This window comes from Brienomyrus brachyistius, chromosome 4 (genome assembly GCF_023856365.1).
Source record: "Brienomyrus brachyistius isolate T26 chromosome 4, BBRACH_0.4, whole genome shotgun sequence".
NCBI classification, from domain to species: domain Eukaryota; kingdom Metazoa; phylum Chordata; class Actinopteri; order Osteoglossiformes; family Mormyridae; genus Brienomyrus; species Brienomyrus brachyistius.
Genome location: NC_064536.1, coordinates 18,599,593 through 18,624,189, shown reverse-complemented (window position 1 = coordinate 18,624,189; position 24,597 = coordinate 18,599,593). Strand labels below are relative to the sequence as shown.

The 24,597-nt window shown below is 40.7% G+C and overlaps 1 protein-coding gene across 4 annotated transcripts in view; it reads left to right on the top strand.

The window, feature by feature from the left end:
• Nucleotides 1-607: 607 nt before the first annotated feature.
• LOC125739625 (thymocyte selection-associated high mobility group box protein TOX-like) overlaps nucleotides 608-24,597 on the top strand; it is a 78,681-nt gene continuing 54,691 nt past the window's right edge. For 2 of the 4 annotated variants that reach the window (XM_049009925.1, XM_049009924.1), the window contains exon 1: nucleotides 12,452-12,921. In XM_049009925.1, coding sequence (XP_048865882.1) covers nucleotides 12,820-12,921 — 102 coding nt within the window. In that variant the 5' untranslated portion in view covers nucleotides 12,452-12,819. Of the gene's footprint in view, nucleotides 687-1,093; nucleotides 1,137-12,451; nucleotides 12,922-24,597 lie in introns of those variants that run through there. The other 2 variants (XM_049009921.1, XM_049009920.1) reach the window with 2 other exon arrangements.

The window sequence follows — 24,597 nt, the reverse complement described above, 5'->3', positions numbered from 1 at the left end:
TTGGGTTTTAGTTAATTCACTAATGTTCCTTGTTTTCTGTCCCCTCATGCTCCTTTTGTTTTGTTTTTTTACTCTGTGTGCTCAGTTATAAATCCCTATTTGTCTTAGAGAAACTAGTGGATCGTCACCTTTTTCTCTCCTACAATGCTGTGCTGGAATTATCATGCCCTGAATAGGCATTCCATATGGCCTATATACATTATAAATAAAACACAGTATAAAACACAATAATACCACAGAAAGACACCTATACACTATGTAATAGAGATAATGTAATTTATACATTATCACACTTTAGCTGCCTGTGTGGGCACTTAACGAGCAGAAAGTAGGAATAATAATAATAATAGGTTCCACACATAATAAATTTAGAAAAATAGTTGCGTTTGCCAGCACCATACACTAATTAGGATGTCACACATTGGCACCTCAACTTTATATGTGATGAAACCGAACCAAGTTTGCGGGGCGGTCAGATGGCGGAACGTATGTTTGGCTGCGACTTGACGGCGAACATGTTGTCGCGGAGAGAGGCGCCCGCAGGGAGCTGTTATGCCGATGCGCGATCCCGGTGCGCGGCTCTCCGTGAGACACCGGAGCTGCGGGGGCGGACGGCACGCGCCAAGGCGCGCTGCCGACATTCGGATGCCGCGATGCCGTTACCTCTTTCCAGAGAAACCAAAAAGGTGACGAATATATTATTATTATTATTATTATTATTATTATTATTATCAGTAGTAGTAGTAGTAAAATTCATTTTACACAAATCTTAGAAAAGGACAAACAAGAAGAGATCACGATTAAGCATCAGTACTTACAATAGGCCTACTATGATCAGTAATAATTTTAAGGTTTTATGAAAAATACGCCTCATGTGATTTACTTTGTGTGATTTCAGTACGGCTGTTTTTGTAATTCAGTTATACCGAGATTTGGGTTAGTTCTCCTTTACTTTTTTTCCAGAATTTTTAAGTATTTTAGGTATGAAAAAAAAGAACTGGATCAGTAATCACCGAATTTCTGCTTGTAATGTCCGTGAAATGAGAAAAGGTGTAAGCGTTAGTGTGAAACTGGGCCCGGCTTTCGTAAACAGGGACACGTGGTACGGCGGCGGCTGCAGAGGATGCGAATCCCCGGTGAGCCATCACTGCTGTGCCGTAATGTCTTCTTCATTATTTCTGTATACTTGAGGTCGAGCAGATGGTTCTGTAGAGAAATCGATTTTCCTGGGTAAGTACGTCTGATAAGCTGGTAGAGAGGTAGTATTTTATGAAATCCTCTTCGGTATGGTTTCAGAACCGGGGGGTGTGGGGGATCACAAAGACGACATAAATAAATACCTTCTACGAAGTGAAAGTGTGAAGGTTACGTGAAATTATAGTAGAATGTCTTATTATTACTCTCTGGGGCTTAGGAAGCAAGTAAAGCCCTGTGTAATTTTAAATAATTGTGAAATAGGTCATATTTATTTAGGGCATGGTGTTTTATGGCTTATATTTATTTTGCACTTATTGGAGGAGTAGGTCTAGTGTAATTTATTTGCCCAGAATTAAACAACATACTCCCTGAAACTGCCGAAGCCTAATATATTACACAGCAGGTCCCATACTCTGCTGAGCCTTGGCCTTTACATAAATATAAATATGTGTGTGTGCATTTATATGCACACACACACAGACACACACACACACACACACACACACACATTTATTATTAGTTATATTTTGCAGCTGTACTGCAGTGTAGGACATTGCACATTAGTGCTGCAGTGAGTTATACTGTGCAGTGTTGTCCTTAGTGATGCAGTGCCCTATTGTACCTTTTATACTGTGTTTTGTATGCAGTATTGTGTTGCCTCTATGAACTTTTCCACCCTTTGTAAAAATTAATACCAGTAAAATATAATAAGAGAATAAATGTAAAGAATATTTATATGCTACACTGTAGCTTGTAGCACCTGTTGACATTCTGGTTTGTGTTGCCATTTCCTATATTCATTCATACTGTACCATGAGCCTTGCACAGTTTGTAACAGAAACATATTTTCTTGCGATGCAAGTTGCTCCCTGTTTTATATACATGCTCTAAATCATGACATCAATTAATATTGTTCTGTTAGATTGTTTAGTTTTCAGTTTTGAAAGGTCATATGTAGGCCTTGAATGGAAGTGTAATGTTTTTAAAAGAGCTACCAGTGCCAGTTTGGTTATTACAAGGAATTACTGTTAAAAAAAACAAAAAAAAACATTTTACATGAATTAGGGGATTAAGGGCCATGAGCAAGGACCCAAAGCTGATGATGGGATTTGAACCAATGGACTTCTGATCATGGGTGCAGCATCTTAACCTGACGAGTCACACAACACCCCATTTTAAATACCCAGAATTATCCCCCCCGCTCAACTTTCCACATTAGTAGTGATTATTGTTAGTTTAATCTGCGACAGGGAATCTTACTTTGACTGCTGCAGACTGGAGGTTGGCAGAATTTTCTGACTTTTGTTCACACCCTGCAGTGGGATTAGGGGGCTCCGGTTATGCACTGACTTGGCAGAGAGCGACCAGCAGCGTCACCACTCCCTGCGTTGGCAGCCAGCCTACATTTTGCAGTGCTCGTATTCGAGCGTTCAGCTACAGGATTCTCCTCCTCCGCCACATTTCCGTCAAACTACCTGGCCTTTAAGCACCAGCCCTCAGAAACACTAAACACTGTACTACACACACTGGATGCTCACGCTTCTGTTTGACTTATGCCGGTTATTAATAACGGAGTGATTTTTTTTTAACAACGTGTGTGATTCATCCCGTTTAACGAGCGTGTTGTAAAACAGCACCCTGTTTTACCTAGTGTCCCTGTAGATTTTAATTTATATGTAAATGTGTGGAATTCAGTCATCCTCGCTTGGACCAGGTTATGTGGGTGTCCGCGATAAATAAAAAGCTGATTTTTAAAAATAATATTAGAAACTATTGCAAGACTTGCACAATATTATGGGATAAGAAATATGTGCAATACTAGAAAGTGTCTATCTGAAAAGGTAACTACATGTGTTCGGACATCTGTAGTAGTTGAGGGATATGAAATAATCTTGAAGGAAAAAAACATATTAGTATAAACACAAGCCACATTGAATAACAGTGCCTCACAGTTGTTTTCAGGCTAATAAAATTAAAGTTAACAACTGCTATTAATTAAGACTCTTTTGGGCCACCAGATGCCAGCTTCCAAGAATATTCTCCATATTTGGGAAAACATGGAAAATTTGTAATCACTTCTTATTGCAAAAAGGATCTTGATGAGAAACCAGTATTAATATACTCATTCATTTAATTTACGATCAGTCCCGCCGGCTGTGTGGTCTTAGTGCCTGAATCTTTAAATGGAATAAAAGATGAATCACTGTGTTATCCACTTGCAAATATAAAATGTTCATTGTACAGTAGCAATGTTAAGTCAAACGACATTCTTTAATATTCTTTAATAATTAAGTGACAATGCCTGACACTTGGCCTAATAAAAAGGAAATATGTAAAAACATTGTTTTATGTTATTGCCAGGTGCTACAGACACAGAGGTGTCATTTTAATAAGAGGGTAGGGAGAATTACAAGGTAGTTATTAGGATGAATGTAAGTCTGGGATTATTCAGGGCCAAAAGATCCATAAAAGATTGGTGTGGTATTATTCTGTTGCTTCCGGGCACTTATTTCATTATAATAAAAGAGAGAGATGGAGAAACAGAGAGAGGGAAGCTCCTTGAGATGAATCTCTATAATTGTGCCACACAGGGATGTCAGACATTCACCGCCCTGTCAGAAATTTCATGTCGTTAGTGATACTGAACAGGGCACTGGGAAAACCACAAGAAAACGGTGCCTTTCCCAGAAGAGGAGTAACTCCAGTCGAGCTGAAAAGGGCACCGGCACATTTTCATATAACTTAAAGAGTCAGTAATCAGATCTCTTAAGCTCGGAACATGTTCGCAGGAACATTCTGGAACAGTAATGAAGTGAACTCCTCCGTCTAACAACAGAGGGATAAATCTGTTTGTTCTATATCACAACCTACCCGGGTAATTAAATTACGGACTCTAAATCAAATCCGCCCCTCGGCAAAGCTTTGTGTTGGGATAAGTCACAGAAAACACGGCTAAGGGTGTGTGTTTGTGTCCTCATCCCGTGGGAATAAGACGATTCGAGGAGGAGTTGCGAGTGAACTCTGAACCTAATGAGCGCACGGGATTGCCCCCCTCCCCCCCTCGGGGGAGTGGTTCGGTATGAAATACCACGTCCTCCGCACGACTTGCTCTTCATTTCTTTAGCTACCCAGTTACCTGTTTTCCGGAGCGGTTATTTTATCATGCTGACATAAAGGCCCAGCTCCTGGGGGGCTGGAGCCACATCCTTCATTGCATCTGAGAGGAATGTCTCCTTCGAACACGGAAAAATGGGGGGAGAGTGTGGTTTATTTTTTCTCACGCAACCCCTTTCCACTCATTGCCGTGGCTGACGTGTAATTATTTTGAGAGGGTCAGAGAAAAAAATAAATGTAATCCTGTAATATATCAGAATATGATAATATAATGTGATGTGGAATCATTATGAACTAAACCGTGTGTACCCCAGCCTTGTACCCTGTGCTTCCTGGGATAGGCTCCAACTCCCCCCCCTCGCCCTCACCCGCAACCCTGACCAGGCTAAGTAGACAGCAGTCTTTATATCGTACACTCACATCCCATGTGCCCAGTGCATCATGGGATAGGTCCCGGCGATAGGTACGTCACCAAGGTAAGTGGTTAGTGGATGGATGGATGGATTACTAGCTAAAGGCTTAGGGAGTCTTTAATAAGCATTTTTATTTCACATTTAATTATGTCAGTTCTTTGACTTTTCCCCTATGACAGTGTAGCTATATCGAGACGTGTGACGGTGTAAACCCTTCAGCCATTGGAGATGTCAGGGGTATATAAGGATTCACAGCCCCCTGCACCTCAGAACGGGCTGTCAGGGACAGGGTTCACACTGAGCCTCTTCTGCTCTTAATTACGTTAACAATAATTAACAGATGATGATAATTATCACGTATAATTACTCCGCAAACGATTATCCTAAATGAGAAATCAAGCTGCCTCGTGGCAGTCATACCACACAGGAATGCTTAACTGGATAGTTCTTAATGAATTGGACCATATTTGGGAGCATAGCAGTCTAGGTTGGCACTTGTTTTCTACAGGAATTGATAAAATATGTACACACAATAAAAAACACTCGGACCGCTCTCCTTTTTCTGTAGGCCGGTTGATCCTGTCCCAGGAATCTTGTCAATCATCTTAACCCCATTTAGTAAGTGCGGATTCCAGAATGCGCAAATCCCGCAAACCGATAACGGCGCCTGAGTCTGAGCGCGCAACAAATGAGGGCTGCAGTGAACGTGCTAACCAGCCGTATTACAGAAAAATCAGGTTTTCATAATTTAACAAGGATGATTTTCCTACTTGGTGGCCTATCGTGGGAAAACCTGCTGGGCGAACAGCAGAAATATGACAGGATGGTTTTACAGGCCGTAAGGTATGGCTACCAGCTCTCAGCGTCTGGGCTGAGCCTTGCTAAGGGACATAATAATCGATATGTTCATAATAACCCTATGAGCTTGATAGTAAGGTATTCAGCATGCATGTAATATGCTAATTAACATCAAAAATTATATATTAGCTAACTAAACGTGGTATTATAATGCTGCACTCACTTGATCAAGTGCTTAGTCATTTTTAGGGGTGATAAAGGCAGGTTTCATAAATAGCACAATCGTATGGCATGGTTAACGTTGCTATACATTACTAATGAATATTTATAAAAAATAAATATTACTATCATAGTTTTTCAGTACATTAAAATTACATGTTAAAGAAGACGTTGTAAATATTATATTATAAGGTTGATTTAAACCACGACAGCTGGGCAAATCTGTCTATGATGTACATGTGACTCTGCATAAACATTTAATAACAGAATTGCGGTGGGAATAAGAAATAAATACAAAGAAAAAAATGTAAACGAATTCAATGCAACGGATAGGTCTAAATTGAAGCATTTTTCCATAATAATCTGGATGAAACATGGAAGGAGAAGCAGTGATGAGAGATGACACCTCTCTGCTAGGCCGGGACCTATTACAGCTTCGGTGAAAATAATCAGTCCTGACAGCCCTGCGTTTATTTCTACTCTGTAAGAACAGGATCCAGCAAGCGATGCATAACCCTAAACATCTGCCTTTATTTTTTCATCGATCCCGAGTATATTTCCTGATGATTCCCACTTTTTAGTGTAGGTCTGTGGACTGCTTACATGTGTGAGGTGGTTTGAAATGGAAAACTAGATATTGAACGAGTTTATGGATTACGCGTACAGTGGTGTTTCCCTATTCGGTTCTCGGGGGCCCACAGACAGTCTGTTTTTTGGGGAGTTGGTAGGGAGTAAAAATGTGGACTGTCTGGCAGGGAGCTCGGAGGGAACCTCAACTTGGCCTGATTGTGGGTGCCCATGGACATCGGGGAACACTGGATTACTGGGTTAGATTCAGGAGCGGTGGATGTAGGTAAAGCTTCTTGTTCTGGTGTCAAAGCTGACAGGAGGTTAGTTGAATCAGACATTAGCTGTCAAAGATGTTACATGTCAGATATGAGAACATTTAACTAATGTTCTTAAAAAAAAGTACATTTACAAAATATCACTATTCTAGCCCAATTTAGTTTTTAAACATATATACACATAAATGTAATGGTATGTATTTTTGTGTGCATGTGTACACAGTACTGTGCAAAAGCCTTAGGCTGCTGAAGAAAATAATGTTTGAATTATCTTTATGCTGGTGTAAAGCTATGATTTCATGTCCGTCAAAGTGTGTCTGATTAGCCATTTCAAAACCTCTCCTACAGTACATCACCCCAGTATTTGCAGTAACCGCCCAATATGCCCACGTATTTTTTGACTAGGTCGTTAAGGAAATTGGTGGATAAGCGAGGAGCCCCTCCCTTAATGATATTTCAAGCATACTGGTATTTGGTTTGTGTAAACCATCTTTAAATATTGTTTTAATGTGACCTTTGTCAGGGTTAGCGCCTGTTGTCCTACTCTGTAGTGTTTCCCCTGCTACCTGTCGGCCGCATGGCTATCTGTGAATTCCTCTGTTGTGTGTTTGAATCCTGCCTCCTATGTTTTTGTATTTTGTTCCCTAGTGTTTCATTGTATGAGTTTTTCTAGTTCCTGTGTCTTCTGATTTGCATTTGGTTTTGGTTAAATTCTTTGTGCTCATGATCGTGTTTCTACATGTCTGTTACTCCCCAGTGTTTCTGTTTCACTGTTGCTTTGGTTAGTTCTTAGTTTCCCTGTTCAGTTCCCTGAGTTAATTAGTTCCACCTGTTGCCCGTTCTTGTGCCTGCCATTGTGTGCTTCCTGATTGCTCATTGTCCTGCACCCTCCCCTATTGGTTAATTACCTGTTTCACTCCTGCTTGTCATCACCCTGTTCAGTTTTTGTATTTAAGTTCCTGCCTGAGTTTAGTCCCTAGTGGTTCGTTGTTTGTGATGGCTTGTGATAGTTGTATTGTCAGTGAAGTTTTGAACATTCTGTTTGTAGTCTGCCTGTCTCGGCCCTTTCTGTTCTGTTTTTGACCCCTCATTGTCCTTTTGGTTTTTCTTGTAGTGTTCTTAATGCTTTCTGTTTTGTTTAATAAAATCCCCGTTTGTCCACTGAGCCACCAGTGGGTCGTCCACATCCTCTGTTCCCTGCCTGCACGATGCCACGCCCTCGTGCCCGAACTACCCAAGTTCATGACAACCTTTGCACCATTTATAACATTTTTAGTATATTTATAAATGTTTATACAGTAATGTAATGCATACTGTAATATACAGTGTATGTGCATGACATCAACTCTAATATACATTACTTAGGTTTGCATACTGTAAATATAGGCAATAATTTTTACTTATTCTGAGATGCTGTGCTGCAGTTTGCACAACCAGACTTCTTGTACAGCATACAATACCGACTGGTTGGGGAGCTGGTCGTAAGTCCGGGTGGTCGTCAATATAGCAGGTAGGTCTTTAAGTGAGGAGTGTCTGTGCATGGAGTGGCTGGGGTGCCCCTGAAGAGAGGTTTAGCATCATTACAGCTACAAATCTCTACATCTGCATGACTTTATCCCATTTATCTTTGTAGTTTTGCTCAAATTCCCCATGTTTGGGAACCACTATTGACTGTAGTATTCAGTGTTTCTGCAGAAGCATTCAGGTCTCTCAAGAACCCCTCGTGCTCGATGGCCATCCTGCTGACTAAGGCTTAGCTAGCTTAGTTAGCTAGCTAAATGCTAGCTAAGTGTTGTTACCAGACCCTTTCACTACCTCTCTTTACTGTGGACTCCACACGGGCTTTGTGATGGTATGTTTGTACCCGTGGCCTCCTCTTGTATAGATTCATTTATTTGGCTATTTGGCTGTTGAATGTACTCTCCAGGGGCGGCATGGTGGTGCAGTAGTTAGCACTGTTGCCTCACACCTCTGAGACCCGGGTTCGAGTCTCCGCCTGGGTCACATGTGTGTGGAGTTTGCATGTTCTCCCCATGTCATCGTGGGGTTTCCTCCGGGTACTCCGGTTTCCCCCCACAGTCCAAAAACATGCTGAGGCTAATTGGACTTGCTAAATTGCCCGTAGGAATGCATGTGAGAGTGCATGGTGTGTGTGTGTGCCCTGCGATGGGCTGGCCCCCCATCCTGGGTTGTTCCCTGCCTCGTGCCCATTGCTTCCGGGATAGGCTCTGGATCCCCCGATACCCAGTAGGACAAGCGGTTTGGAAAATGGATGGATGGATGTACTCTCCAACCTTCTGTGCTACTGACCCACATGCCATGATGGCAAATTCTTATTGGTCTCCATAGTGACCAGTTACCTCCTTCCTCCATGTTGGAATGTATTTGTGCCAATTCCAATTGAGATGCATTAAGTGGTATCCCAAATTCCATTCATTAAGGAATCTTGTATAAATGAGAGCATTGCATTTTATTAAACGATACGAGCATATACAGGGATGGGGTGACAGGAACACTGGCCCCAGCTAAAAGCTGATTGGCTACCTTAGTGGCCCAATCCCTGTCACTCGCCAATCCGAAACATTTCATTGGCTAATGATAAGGTTGGCCCCTCTATAAATTATAGCCCCTCTTGTGCTGCTAAATCCGAGAAATGTCCCTCATATGAAACAATTAGTATAAATGTTAGAAATAAGTAATATAACAAACGTCTGGATATTGAGTTAGGGACCCTATAATCTGTGCCTGTCCCAGAATGTATAGGGATAATCAGGGATAATCCTTTCAGGGTACATGCTCGCTAGGGACTCTTCATAAGAAACACTCTGAGGGCATGAAAACTTCACACACAGAGATGGGCCTGCATTCAAACCAAGACTTCTGGAGCTGTGGGTCAGGGGTCATGCGGTCACAAGGTCACAAGGTTACCCTCCATTGTCATGCGGAACAATGAGGCTCCTAGAAGTACCACGAGAGCAGTTTTTTAATCGTTTAGTGGGTCTCTGTAGCATAATTACTCTCACCGTCAGCATGAAAATTAGCTAAATTTACAAAATTACTTCCTTATTCTGATTGACGGGTCTGCTTGCTCGGCAGATTTCAATCAATAACAACGACAAAACAAAAAATGGAAACCATCATTAAAGGGAAAACATTAAGGGAAAATCCAAGTGCTAATGTGAATCTTTTTGACAGAGATTTTGGATCAGACCGGTTATTGCACCCATATGGCTCGTTAATGATACTATGGGAATAAAGTACAGTGACACTGTAAATGTGAAACACCAGATGTGCAGATTTAATGCTGTGGGATGCAAAGAAGTTAGCTACACTTTTGTAGGTGTAGGTGCTACATTAGGGTGTTGAGTAGGTGGGAGAGTCATTGTCTATAGAGCGTTCCTTAAACTTTTAAGGGGGGGGGGGCGTAAACTAGCAGACTCCAGTTCGGGATGCTTATCATGCATCTCGACGGAGAATCCTGGAAGTATTTTGTGCAGCAGGAGTCCCAATAGATGACAGGAATGCTGTCAGCAGCAGCGGTGTGTGGTTCACTGGGTTAAGCCTGTGACTGGAAGGTTGTCGGTTCTAATCCCATGTTCAGCAGAGGAGCCATATATCCATTGGATCCTTGAACAAGATCTTTAACACCTCAGAAAATGCTCCAGGAGCACTATTTGAGCAGCCGCCCATGTACCATATGCCTCTCTCTCACCTCTGTATGTGTGCGTATATCCTAAAAAATAGGAGGGCAGGATGGGATATGCAGGAAATAACACATTTGATGTATCTGCTCTCATACTTGTACAAAGAGCAAAGGAAGCATCTTTTCATTAAACAAAGGACTGGATTGAGGCGTTACTCACACAGCGTTCTTCCGTAACTCGCCATCTGAAAGCCAGTTATCAGGAGACACATCTTGGTAAAAATGCAAAATAATTTTTGTATAAATTTTGCAATATATTGTCTTATCTCCTTATTTTACTATTGTTCAGAATATGCTGTTTAAGATTTAAATATAATTTTGCGTACTTGAATTAGGCGATTCAGTTAGACAAAAGCGGTTAATCAGGAAGTGGGAAGGTTTGGTTAGCTGGTATAATGCTGAATAAATGGATGAGGGATGAATCTACCTCTGAACATTCCGAATTATTTGGGAGACGCTCCATCTACTTTTAGGTGATCCCACGACTTACAAAAAACGTTTCTGGTTTAAAAACTGATTGGAGGAACATAAATGGAGGTGTGTGACTTAGTGGGACTCTAAGCCTGTGACCGAAAGGTTTCTGGTTTAAATCCCATGGGGTCAGCAGCAACCCCCAATTACTCCAAGAGCCGTCTGACCATACTATCTCAATGACGTACATCACTTTGGATAAAATCCTCTGCTACATGAATGTAAAATGCCAGTTTAATATTTTACGTGCAAATATTCAGAAACTTAGCACTGAAATGGAAACTTTGCCAGGAAAGGGAAAGACAGTAGGATTACTGTCCAGATCGTTAATATGTTAGCTGCTGTGTGGCATAGAACAGGATGGAAATGAAAGATGGCCGATATCACAGGATATTGGTCTCAAAGATGAGGCAGAAATTCCACACCTGAGTGAAGGACGTTTAATGAACTGTAATCAACGAAATGCAAGCATGGTGCTTCAGCTTGAGTTACCCGAAGACATCTAGGCAAATAGGCCAAAATATCGACAGCAAAACAGTAAACCTAGACATTGTACAACCTTTACTTGTATTTCTGCCCTATAGGGGGCGCTGTGGCGCCGACACACTTGGATTTGAGCTACTCAGCCATGGTCACTCATCACCGTGTCTCTGGCACATATGCATGACAGAAAGACGGGCTCGGGATCCAGTGACATTCATTCATCAGAGTGGAATGTCTGAACGCTGTTATTAATGTGGTGTTAAAATCTACACCGAGTTTATATAGCAGCTGGAGGCCGTTAATTTGTTTGCTCATTTATTTATGGTGCTACGTATATGTGGCATTATTTATTGCTGGCAATATTGCTGTTTTCTTTTATTTTTTTATTGCGGTTGGTATAAACCTACCAAAAATGAAAGTATAGGAGAAGCTCAAAAATATCGCTTAGCCATACAGGCATACCTTTCCCCACATAAGTGAATGTGAGCGGGTATACCTTACCTTATGGGGACGCAATGTCCCCACAACGTGATGAATACCCGTTTTTTTTTAACTCAATTTAATAACAATCTGTTCTATTTTGTTTGGTTACTTATGGTTATGGTTAGGGCTGGGTAGGAGTTAAGGTTGTCGTAGTTAGCGTTAGCGTTTTTCCCATAGAAATTAATGAGCGGTCCCCATAAAGATATGTTTACCCGACATGTGTGCGTGTGTGTGTGTGAGAGAGATTTTGTTAAAAGTCACCTAAAACATATTTAAAACTAACTTGTCATCGAGCAATACAGTTTAGCACTTTCTTTCGTATTAGGCTACTTGATCTAATACCATTATTATATAATAACAATATTTCATAGTATTCCGCGGTTAAAGTAAAGATTAACGATTTATAAACTTGCTGCTCTCAAGTTATTTTAATGGTCATTTTAATTAATTTAATTAAAATGGTTACTTTAATAGTAATGACAGGGAATTCATAATAATCAGACCGTAGTTAGCGAACGTTTAGTTGGGTCATAGGAGCTGGCTGTTTATTTACAGTCTTTATGAGATAGGCTATGTTGTCATCTTAATGCATCATGTGCAATCGGCCAGCAGAGCGCTGATAAAGAGCCGGGCAGTCCATGAGAAGGATGTCTAGGTAGCGCCCCCTATGTGAAATTCGGCGATACGTGGACTTTCGTGTGCAGCCTTTTGTGTGCAATGTTGAGAGCGTATAAGCAAATAGGACACTGGCTCGCTAAGTGAACGGGCCAGTCACTGCCAGTACATCTCATACCGTCAAAGAAAAACAACTTCGCGACTGCACTGCCCGCGATCGCTTTCTAAAAGCCTAAAAAAAGCAAAAGCCAACAATTGGGTATACATTCATTTTCAGAAACCTTGTGGTACTGGTTCATCTTAAGTCATTTTTTTCTTCTCAAAACCGCGAACGGATGTGAGGCAGAGACAATTTTCAGCACTACTAATACCTCGGTTTTAAGTTGCGCGCCGATTTCTCACTCTTTTTGTGTCGACTCCTCTTGCAAGAAAAGAAGAGAAACTGAATAGGAGGTGATTGATTGATGTTTCTTCTGAAATGGACGTAAGGTTTTATCCTCCTCCACCTCAGCCTCCATCAGCCGCAGATCCGTCTTGTTTGGGACCCTCGCATCGCTTGGACCCTTACTATTGCAATAAGGTGATGAACGTCTCTTTTCCTACTCTGCATCTCAGTAAGAAAAATAACTAAAAAGTTAGTCCTGAATTTCCTCATAGTGGAGTCTGATGACACTTTTCAGCCAGAGTAATGCACTTCTGCTGGATGGTTTGAATTAAAGTGGCAGCCAATATGTTTAAAACGAGCAAAAGCACGTAAAGTTATGCATGCAAACTTCTCTATAGATTAAAATGATTGAGGTGCATGACAACGCAATCTAAAACAGGCTGAAGTGGTTCATTTATGAGCTGGATGACGCGTCCACGAATTGGAATTTGAATCACATTTCTTAGTTGCAGTTGTAGTTTGTAAAAAAAATCACTTACACTGGCACCCTACTACAGGCACTAATACTTATATTCAAATCGGTTTCCAGTGCATACATTCTGGTAGCGTGCGCTTTATAGCCTCGAACAGCACACTCGTATGCACATCTCAGTCCAGCCCTGCTTTTGACAACTACTTTACGTTTAACTGAAAGCATCGATGCATTGTAACTCATAATAAGGCAGCCTACAATACTACAAGAGTGTGACGGATTGCTTTGTGTGAATACGCTTTGCGGTGAACTGTGAAGTTAGGAGGATGATTTATTTTCTTGATCACATAATGTCAGTAAGAATATTTTTTGCCAAGAGTTGCCACAGATGGAGCTGCAGCGTCGCACATCACGCACGTTTTTGGTATTTTTCTTTAGTAGAAACTAAGTGGCCATGAGTATCAAACACATGACAAATGCACCTGCGGGGGTTTAAATATACGTTTATAAAACAGTCTTGATTTTAAATTATGCACTGTATATAGGAGTATATAGGAGGTGTCTTGGGTTATGAACTGATGATATTCCTTGTGAAATAATGCCGGTCTTGTTCTGTAAGGTTAGTCCTTGTATGTTTAAGGGGGATGGGGATGTTTAAGGGGGGAGGGGGATCCTGGGCGGGGGTTGGGTATCACAGTGTCCCCCCCACCACACACACGCTTAGACAGTTTGCTGTTTCGTTACAGTAATTTCGTGTATTTGTAAGTGATCTGCGGAGAAAAAGGCACACATTCGACCGCCACGTCCACTTCTGTCCATACCTACATCCAGCACTGATTCATGTTTTACAAAACGCTGTTTGACGGCAAGACTCGTTTCTTAAACGTCACATTTTTAAGTAACGGTTTAAGTAATGTTCTTTTCCATTTGAAGTAACGTATGGCTTATTTATTAACAGATTTGCAGTATTAAGAGCGGTTTTGATTAAAACATCGTGATATTAATTATTAATTAGATTAATCACAAGATTCGCGAGTAAATGGTCAGCTTTTAACTACTGAAACCACATTTTTGATTAAATATGAGTTTATTACCCATGCATCCTTCTTGTAATTATTAACTTTCCCACTGTCGTGGATGTCTCTGTATGTTTTATCTGACCCCGATCGTCTCCTGCCACTCACTTTTTATAAGGTGAATCTTTCACGGCTTCTGCTGGGTTTTCATACTTTGTAGGTCACAGCTGTGAGATTCTGGGTTGATAAGACTTCTGTGAAAACGGGGGCGGCCGCACAAACAGCAAATTGGCTGAAATGGATGCTGCCCCGATATGTGGCCAGAACATCTCGGCACTGGATTATAGTCCTGAGATCGCTACTCAAGGGGTATATTTTCGGTACCATAAAAGCAAGGTTGTGATGGTTCGTTATTTTTACGCGCGTTTTCCAAAACGGGTCACAGACAGCACAGAAAAAAGCCTATGAGTTTACCTGTGAAAATGACCTAGATAATAATGTATTTCTGTTTGCTTGCCAAAACAAAGGCTTAGGTTGAGATAAAAAAGCTGGGAATTCTTGTTGTAGAAGCCATACAAGTTGTAGAAATTCCGTTAGGCCATTTATTAAAACCTATGGCATACTTGGATAGTGTCCTAAGTGTAATTTATAGTGCATGTGATAATTAAACAATTAATTAATTTACCAATCGTCACCAGTAGTACGTAAAACGGAAGGGCTTACATTAATTAATTGCATAATGACAACTTACTGACAACTCAGATGTATTTTTATTTTTATTATAGTTTGCCATTCACTGTTTAAAAAGCTGTTTTTTACTCTAGGCCCAGGTAAAACAACAATTAGTAAATTTGACATAGCAACAACAATTGTTATTTCCTAGGTATATATTCTAAGTTTTGAATAAACAAAACCCAAGTCAAAACTATGTTCTTGTCACCTTACTTTGGCTGAAATATATTAAAGATAAAATCAAAAGTTCATGGTATGCTTTATTACTTGATAATAATTATTCCAAGCCGTAAAAATTACGACTTGGAATAACACCATGCTCCATTTAGGGTTTAATCGGAATCATTTTGTAATATTTTGTAATATAATAATTATTTTTTTACTGTAGAAAATATTCAACATTTTATTTTAAAGAATAAGATTGTTTCAGGAAGGTATATTCTTTTCAAACTGGTATCCCATCTCTCCGCTTGAAACCGGCCAATGCGTGGTCAGTGCAATCAAAGGACAGACACTGAAAGGACCTCTTAAAATTCCGAGCTGTCATCTGTTCCTGTCTTCTGGCTTCACCTCCTCACGTTACCATGGAAACCAGAACTTTTCCAAGCCAACGTGTTCTAATCAGGAGGGAGGACGTTATGTTTTAGGCAAATTAGCCAATTAAAAAAAACATATTAATTATTTTTGCGTCTTATAATTTTTACAATATATATTTTAATGAACCCGAAACCTACTTAATACTTTAAATTAGGGCTTGATTTTATCAATTAAAAGTTTTTACACAATTAAAAACTTTATTAGCAACGTGTTATATTTGGGAATAAATCAAGACAGTGAACCTCTGTGCCATAACATTCCCATAATGCTTTGTAATTTTTGGTTGTGAAGCTTACCAAATATCAGTCTCCAGTGTTTCAAATGGGCCGCTTATACAGTTCTCAGTACGAATGTCCAGTTTTTAAATGCACACCCGCCGCGACTGTCCCGAAAGATTTATAGAAACAAAGTCATCAGAACACACAGAGAGGTTTCAAGGGAAATGTGACAGAGACCGTAAGCGTTTAGCTAATCGTCTAAAGGGAACATTTTACTGAAGGTGTAGGTGGTTGAGTCAGATTATTCAGTGGTCCGCTTGCAGCGTGACATTTTGAGACCTTGCTTGTTCATTTGTTACTGACCCCCATTCGGTACGTGGTAATTAGGGGATTCAAACTGTTCGTTTTATCAGCACTCAGTACTGTTATTAATAAGAAATTGGTTTTCGTCTTCCTTCTTACAGCTGGGAACAGAAACGTTTTCAGATAAGTAGGTGTTTGTTTTAAAGTGATACTCCTGTGAGTCAGCGGTAAACCAGAAGCCTGCATATTATCAGTTGTCCGTTGTCTTCTAAGAAGAAACGGCTTTTCCATTCAATAAATCGGAGTAGCCTATTTTGTGTTTGGTTTTTAATCTCTCCAGTTTTGATTCCTGAAAGGCCTGGAAATATTAGCTTTTGGCCCGCAGTTGTCACCACTAATTTAACGTCATTGTAAGGAAGGACATCTTGCATTAATTAAAATGCAATTTACTTCGCTGTTACTGTGAATATTTTGTCATGAACACTCATGTTGTTTACTTATAAATTTAGATTACATTGCCCAAGTTATTCATGTTATCAAGGAAAATTTACTTCACTTTCACGTTTTGCATTTTGTGTTTTAAGTGTTTGGCAGACATATGATTGCATCCATGCAGCTAAAATGGACGTTATGTTCTGTAATACAAAAGGCCACATTAGAATGAGATTCTATGACTCATTAATTTGTTACAATCGCTATACCGTGACTAATTTGAATACCAAGCAAGAGGACATACATATAGGTACAAGGAAATTCGACAGATGCACGCCTTAACCGAATAGTTAATATTTAACTCAGAAGAAGCTTGTACATCTGGTTATGATCAATAAACTGCTTTTTTTTTTTTTTTTTTTTTAAAAAAAGCTCTAATTTTGAAAAAATAGGGGGCAGGGTGTGTTGTGCCAGCGGTAAAAATGTCAGCCGATTCTTCCAACTGATTTGGTTTTGAACGTCTGGATAGGAGAAGCGGAGAAACTACCTTTGAGAAATTAACCGAGAGGGTTTGTTTGATCGCCTGCTATTAATCTGCAAAAAATGTTTACAGCGGAGTGTTAATATAAAAACTAATGATTTATTTCAGACTAATGACTTCTGCACAACATGGCCGTCTCGATGGAGTGCAGAGGCTTATTAAAGTTATTAAAGTTAATGGGATAATATTCCAGTCATCGGGGCCAAGCCGAACTTCGTGGTTGTTGCAATCAGCAGGTTGTAGTTGCCAATTTTTTTCTTCAAGGTCCAAATGATGTCATAATTGATAATAGAGACTTGTGTCCACTTAGTAGCTGTGTGTTACTGATTATGAAGATATGCTGTGTGGAAAACCAACACACAATGAACAGGGAACACTACTGAACCAAACACGGCAGATACCTTCCACGGAATGATGTGGAAGGTGTCGGCCTTATCAGGTGGCCTTGCCTTACCATTAGCTACAACTTAGCTTCACTTCTTCGCAGAAGGTGGTCCCGCATCGTTTGCCTTGAATAAAAACATCTGGCTTGTTTTCTTTATGGTTTTCAACATCATAACAACCTTGTTTTCCAGTGTTTTCTCTCCCCTCCCCGCTACCCACCCTTCAGATAATTTTTAGGGTGCTTTTCCACTGCAACAGGTAGCGTACTTTTGGTACTTTCCCTTTTCCACTGACTTCCAGTCAATTACCAGTACCACAAGTGCCAGTACCTAAAGTGCCAAACCAGCTGGGTACATTTTGGGGTGGGACTTGCAAATGCTTTCGCACATCATGCAGCCCTCTAATACGCTGCAGCCATTTTTCAGATTCAGTGCAATATATCCCGCCTCGCGTTATGATGTTATTTAGTGCCGGTAGCAGTTTTTCCATCAGTGGGAAACCAAAACTTCGAAGTACCATACTTTTGGTACTTTCTTGAAGTTTCAAAAGTATGGTACCTGGTGTGGTAAAAAAAGTGCCTTAAAAGGCTGTTTGCATCCAGAATGTAGCACAGCTAGACAGCATGCTGCAGAAGTAAAACCCTGTCACCCCCTATCCATATGGAAGAAGTCTGAATAAGAGTGATCTGGAGTACACTTTGGAAAGTTAACAACATCCCGTCAACCGTCACCCTGGGAGGGCATTATTGCTTATTATTATTATTATTATTAGTGGTAGTATTATCTGTGTGCCTGTAATCAGAAGGTTGCTGGTTCAAACCAAGCCTCAGCACATCTGCAGGTCTTTGAATAAGGCCCTTATCCCCCAGCCACTATGGGTGGCTGCCCTGAGCGGACAGCTTACTCTACAAAAGAGCAAGTTGAAGGAGGGGTTAAGACAATTTCCCCATGGGGATCAATAAAGTATCGATGATTATTATGATTGTGATTATTGTGATTATTGCTTGGAGGGCAGCAACCAGCCTGGCAGACACCACCCACTGAATTGCTTAAAGGACAAGAATGTAAATTGAATTAGGTTACCGTAATGTCTTGGTAACTCACCTACCATATTGAAGGACACATTTAAACTCTGCAAACAAAAAGCGGGGGGGGGGGGGGGGGGGGGTCATTTGTGGCTCTTTGGCCCAGATCTCTGTGCCTGTGGTTGCAAGGTCACCAGTTCACATCCCAGTGCCAGCAGAGTGACCATCACCACCGAGCTACTGATTTCTCTTAATTCCCAATTGCTCCAGAGTCTGACTTTCTCAATTGTATATCATTTTGGATGGAAGCATCTGCTAAATTAATAAATGTAATAACTACAATTTACAACAGGCCTGCAGTACACTTTATATAATCTACTCACTTAACATGTTCATATCTAATTCAATTGACTGAAAAAGCAAGCTAGCTGTTGCCAGCAGTAATTTTATTGAAATGATTTAATTTCCAGTTATAGAGTCTAAGCTAATATTTTTATTTGTGCTATTGAACACGGGCAGTATTGTTGGCCTAAGATGTTTCCTGTATGGGAATGTGTTTCCTTATTGAGGTGTGGTTTGGATGTATTTGCTGGTCTTTTTATTGCAGAGCAGAAGCACGCCTGGGGGATTAATCAGCATCATTCTGAATCAGATGATTGTCTGAGCACTGGCCAGCTTTCTTTACAGAGGGTTAAGAACGATAGCAGTCACAGAGCAAGCTTTTTTAAAGCAAACATTTTCCTGTGCTGAGGGAGTCGTCAAACGTGAGGAAGGTTTAGGCCTCCGTATAGTTGCTGGCTATTTCGTAAATAAAATGGGCACGTAGCGAAAAGTTGACATTTTAAAGGGACACATGTCAGGGCAGCCGTCATTTGACTTAACCCCGGCTGAGCTAAAGAGGAATTCTGCTCGAGTCAGATATCATGTCTTCATAATTGCATTCCATACACCCTAATGAAAATTTCATCACATTCACATGGGACCCAGAGCTGGCCCTTGGCTTTTTTTGCCACTGACAACAAAAACCGCTACTTCGATGCCTGCTTGTCTGTGTCAATTAGTGTGTCCTGTAATTTATGGGTCGAGGGCAACCTTCCCCCCAGTCATTTCCATGTTGTATAATCACTGGTTCCTCATGAATCATTTAGCGCCACGAAAAGATAACATTACACAACATTAAATAACGGCAAAGTACTAACTGGCCATAATTAGGTGTCCCTCACAATCCACAAAACAAAATATAAAAATGCTTATTGTATTATTTATAAAATCAGATTTGCAATCAAGTTCAAACTCAGATGGCTTTTGCTTTCTTTTTTTTTTAATTAATAATGCACCATGAGTGTGATTTTCAGTCTAATTTTTGTTAAAATGATTGTGCTTGTATTGACAAACCTATGCTGTATGTTAGTCTCTAATCGTCTGAGATGGTAGAGTGCAATATTTTAAAAAACCTCTTTAGGACTTACAGAGGAAAGTGATAATTGGTGTCAATTCTAATAACAGTTTGGAAATGCAGTTTTTTTTGCTAGATTTCCCCTTCAAAGGAAAGATGAGAATTTAGTGGGATTTTTTTCCACAGGCAAAAATCTCAATCTGTGGTGGAAAAAACCCTCTAAAAGTGATAACATCAACCTGTGGACAGCATCTTCTACTTCGACAGCTTTTGGAGGCGATCTTTCAGTCTAAAGCGGGCAGCTCTGTTTCTCATTCAGTAATGGTTTCTGTTGAGAAAAGCAAGGCCTTTGTTTTCATTTAAATAATCCTCGGCGGGTGAAATGTTATTCTCTCACTGACATCTTGTTTTGTCTTTCTGTGGTGTTCCAGGATCTATTATCAGTCATAGAAAAGTTATTTATTCTTTCCCCTTTCTTCAAGTAAGGTGCGGCAAAGACAAAAACCTCCAAAAGCATTTTTATAAGTTATATGACTTGTGTGATATATGTACTTTGATACTGAATTATACCTTCAGGTTCTTGCATCAAAGTGCTCTGCTGGAGTAAAAGAATCGGCGTCCCAGTTGACAGGCCTTCCAGACATCACGGCTTGCTGGACTTTCCCGACTCCTTTTTATATTACGAACCAAAGTGCACTTTAAACGAGACAGGAAACCGCGTCTTTTAGTTTGTTTTCATGCCGACAAGGCGATATGTGTGGCATGTGTCTAAGCCAGAGATGTGTTTAATTATATGAGAATGGCAGGTTAGGGTGGCCCTCTGAGACTGGGGTTAGGGTTCGAAAAGGTGACCCTGTCATCATGTCACAAGTGTTTACATCCATAAGAATGTCCCAGATCTCCCTCCTGAGTATTTATATAACCCCATACTGATATTCCAGATGTCCTGTCAATAAGACTTAATGACAGAATTTTGCAGAGGATTTGCGCACCCTGATACTGAGCATATTTTTCTGCGAGTTTATGCCGTTTTGATAACCTACATTGATGCCGAGTCAAGTTAAGCAGGATGTAATAGACAAGCAGATTCAAGCAGAATTCAGATGAAATTCTGTTTGCCATGAATCACAGAACAACTGGGATTTGCTACAATGTAATTCATCAAATCACCTAACACATCTAAGAGTACATTTTAGGGTAGACAACAATGCGCTTAGTTTCTCTTCAGATCTTTAGATCCCAATCAGCGTCTTGCCAGACAGAACATCATAAGTCAAAATGAAAGGTCTGTTGCTAAATGCTGTATGTGTTGCTTCTTACACTCCAGATGTCTGTAGCCTTTATGAAATGCTAGCTGTTTATCTCTGAGTCACTTGGAGTCAGTATTTCAACCCAATGGCTGGAGAGTCAGAAGCGGTCATCAGCCAGAAATGGCACCCCCAAGAACGGCATGATCTTTGAAAACTTCGCATGTGTGGAATTCATGTATACGTCTTGAAGCAGTGGGGAAACAATGTAATTAAGGTGACCTTTATACTCAGCGTTTGGAGTAATTAGTGCATTTTAAACCTAAACAATTGGTCCGGCCAATGACTCCTGAATTTATCAGGGTTTAATTGCAGTGTAGAGGGACGTGGTGGAAATGTCAAGTAGATGTTCATATGAATGGTGGCCGATTCAGATAGGCATTGCCACTGCTGGAAACATTTTGGGGTTTTGAGGTTTCGGTACTGGCAGTGCGTTATTTCATGAATGTTGATGTCCATCAATAAAACAGTTGGTGAGATTATACATCCACACACACAGTCAAAATATTGAATATTGTGATTTATTATAAATTTGGGTTTGGTCAAATTCCACTTAGTAGTATGAAAAGCAATTGTGCATCACATTTCTGGGGGAAAATGACTGTTCTTTGGGCTGGCACCTTTTTCAGATGTTTGAATGCTGGATTTTCTCACGTGTCAGATGACAATATCACAGATTGTGGATCTGCGATGTTTCTGACTGGCTTGTATTACTGCATATAGTACATCCCAATGTCAGGTCCACCCTGACATACATGGGCTTTGTGCTATTCGGATGTCACTTTTTTTGTGAGTCTCAACTCTGAAACAGCTAAAAAAAATGCCGTCTTGTAGTTGTCTTGAAGGTGTAGCGCTTCTCCATGTACGCATTATACTGCGCCCGTGCTCTAGCTAATTAATATAACTGTGGTTTTGTTAATTACACCATGTCATCAGGTAGCTGCGCGTCAATTTTACCCAAACGTTATACATGGTTAAGGGTACCTTTAGAGAAAATTCACCAGAAACCTCAGCTTGAGAACCAAGTCATTAAACTACAGTACATGGATTTGAAAGCCTGAAATTACAGCAGCTGAGATTTTATTTCAATATAGGGGTGGGAACTTATTCTAAGAAAATTATAGGGAGTTAAAAATTTGTAGGGTGCCAATTAATCATCCTCTTAGCATTTTGCCGATTTAAACACCATCTTATCCAACGAGATAAGATACAAGTTGTTCATCCACCCGTACATCATTTATCCAGTACAGGATTCTGGGGAGCTTGGCACCTATCCCAGGATGCAATGGGCATAAATCAGGTGTACCATCATGCATGTTATCATATACGGCTTACTGCAGCAATCCAGTCTAAATAACTCTCAAAAATATAAGACCAGAGCTCCTCCTGAGAGCACAATTGGACACCTCTTTGCACTCTTAGGTCAAGGTGGTTAACCATCACACTACCTACTAGCTAAAAATAGGATGTTTTAAGGCAAAGTGAATTCACAGTCCTCTGCAGCCTATTAGTTGCTGAGATCATTAGCTCCCCCTTCAGGCCATTTTAGAAGCACACCCTGACTTACACACATCCCCTGGGAGACCTTCCACCATCGATTTAGCACGTTACTCAACGTTGCACGCCAGTAAGATAACGTTTGTTTTTCTTTTGTGATTGGAAGCCACTGTGACACGTTATTTTTAGGTGTGTGGGTCTCTGGAGCATGGAAGTAAATTGCGGAGCAGATGAATTCCTTTAGCTTAATTTTCATGCAGTGAATTTCCATGTTCTTGGAGGCATGGGTTGGTGACTTCTCCTTTCTCAACATTTTACCTGCAGAAAAGGCGAAAGCCGTACAGATCTAAAGTAACAGCATAGGGTTAAAGCCAGCAGCCTCAGAAAATCACTCTGGATTCCAATCGCAGAGAATCAGCTCCTTTCGAAGTCTTTCCCTACCTGGGAATGGGTGCACTCAGATTCTTATAGGCTTTATGCTTATTAAGCACAGGGATAAATGTAGCTTATGTTGGAAAGATTTTGACAACAGCTGCTTTTGTTAGCTCGATAAATTAAAATCTGGCACATGACCGCAGCCCTGGCTGATCTAGAATGAGATTATATCCACTATATAACTAACTCTCTATCTTTGCCTGTCAGCTCATCTTGTCTGGGAGAATTTAAGCCAAAGATCAACTCATTAAGTAGCTCAGCATAATGATTATGAAATCTGTACATGTGTTTTTGCCATTTTGGCTTGTGGGACGAAGCGGTTCCCCCTCTCTGATAGTTTACAGAAGCTGGCCCGAGTTTGTGATTGGGACCCATTCAAGGAATCTCAGTATGCTATGCACTTGCAGTGATGATCCAAACATGACTGTCTGATTAATCTCCGTTTTCAGGCAGAAACACAGACACATCCAAACAGATGGCGAAGGAAATTCAACATGCCTTAATTGTTTGGTTTAATCTCAGTACAAACATATTGAAATCATTTTCACATAAAGGTCTTTTAAGAAGGCAGGAGGTAATTTATGTGGTATATGTTTGGGCTAAGAGTAAACTACCTATTATCGACTGCACCATGGTGTGTCTTCAAGTAAGCAGGATTCTAATGTATCTTTCGTGCCTGAATGCAAATGATTGTAAAGGGTAAGTGGACTGGATCCTGGTTCAGAGGTCTGTAAACACTTTGGTTTGAAAACGTACTTATTTGGCCAATGCTTCTGTCCGGTACTGGAGCCCACGGCGAGCATCAGTACTGGTGCCCATGTCCAAGGCAAAGTGAAATTAGGTGGCAAGTCAGTGCCCCCTCAGAAGTCAGCACTCTCGGCGATCGTCAAAATGAGGTACGAGTGAGGATCAGAGAGCAAAGTCAGCCTGTCACTGGAGCAACTGGGGGGTCAAGGACCTTGCTGAAGGGCCCAGCTGTAACATCACTCTACCAGTCTTGGGGTTCAAACCAACAACCTTCCGATCACAGGCACACACATACCATCCCCATCTCTCTCACACCGCTTCTTCTGCAGGATTAGCCTTCATCAGTAGCCTGTGGCTCATTCTTTTATCTGCTAGCTAAAGATGAAGTGACACCTACCAGGTCTTATAGTTTCCAGATCCTTCTGGTGGTGTCAAGTTTATGGTGAGGAACCGTGCAACAGCAGGCTTTTTGTGCACCTGACAGATCAGGCAGAGGGGCTCCTTCTAGAAGTTTTTCATGTGAATCTGATTCAGTTGTGGCACTGAAAAAAAACACTTTTACTAATTGATGGCTGAAACCAAAAACCTGACACGTAATTGCGTTTCACCCACACGGAGGTGATGGGTAATAGGTGATTTCTCTGCACCTAGATCTGCAGGAGAGATCACGTATAGAACATAAACATAAAGCAGGACAAATCTCGCCTGTTTTTTTTTTTTTTTTGTCCGACTTAAAATGTTTTTGTGATGTTCGAGCGTTTGATCGGGAA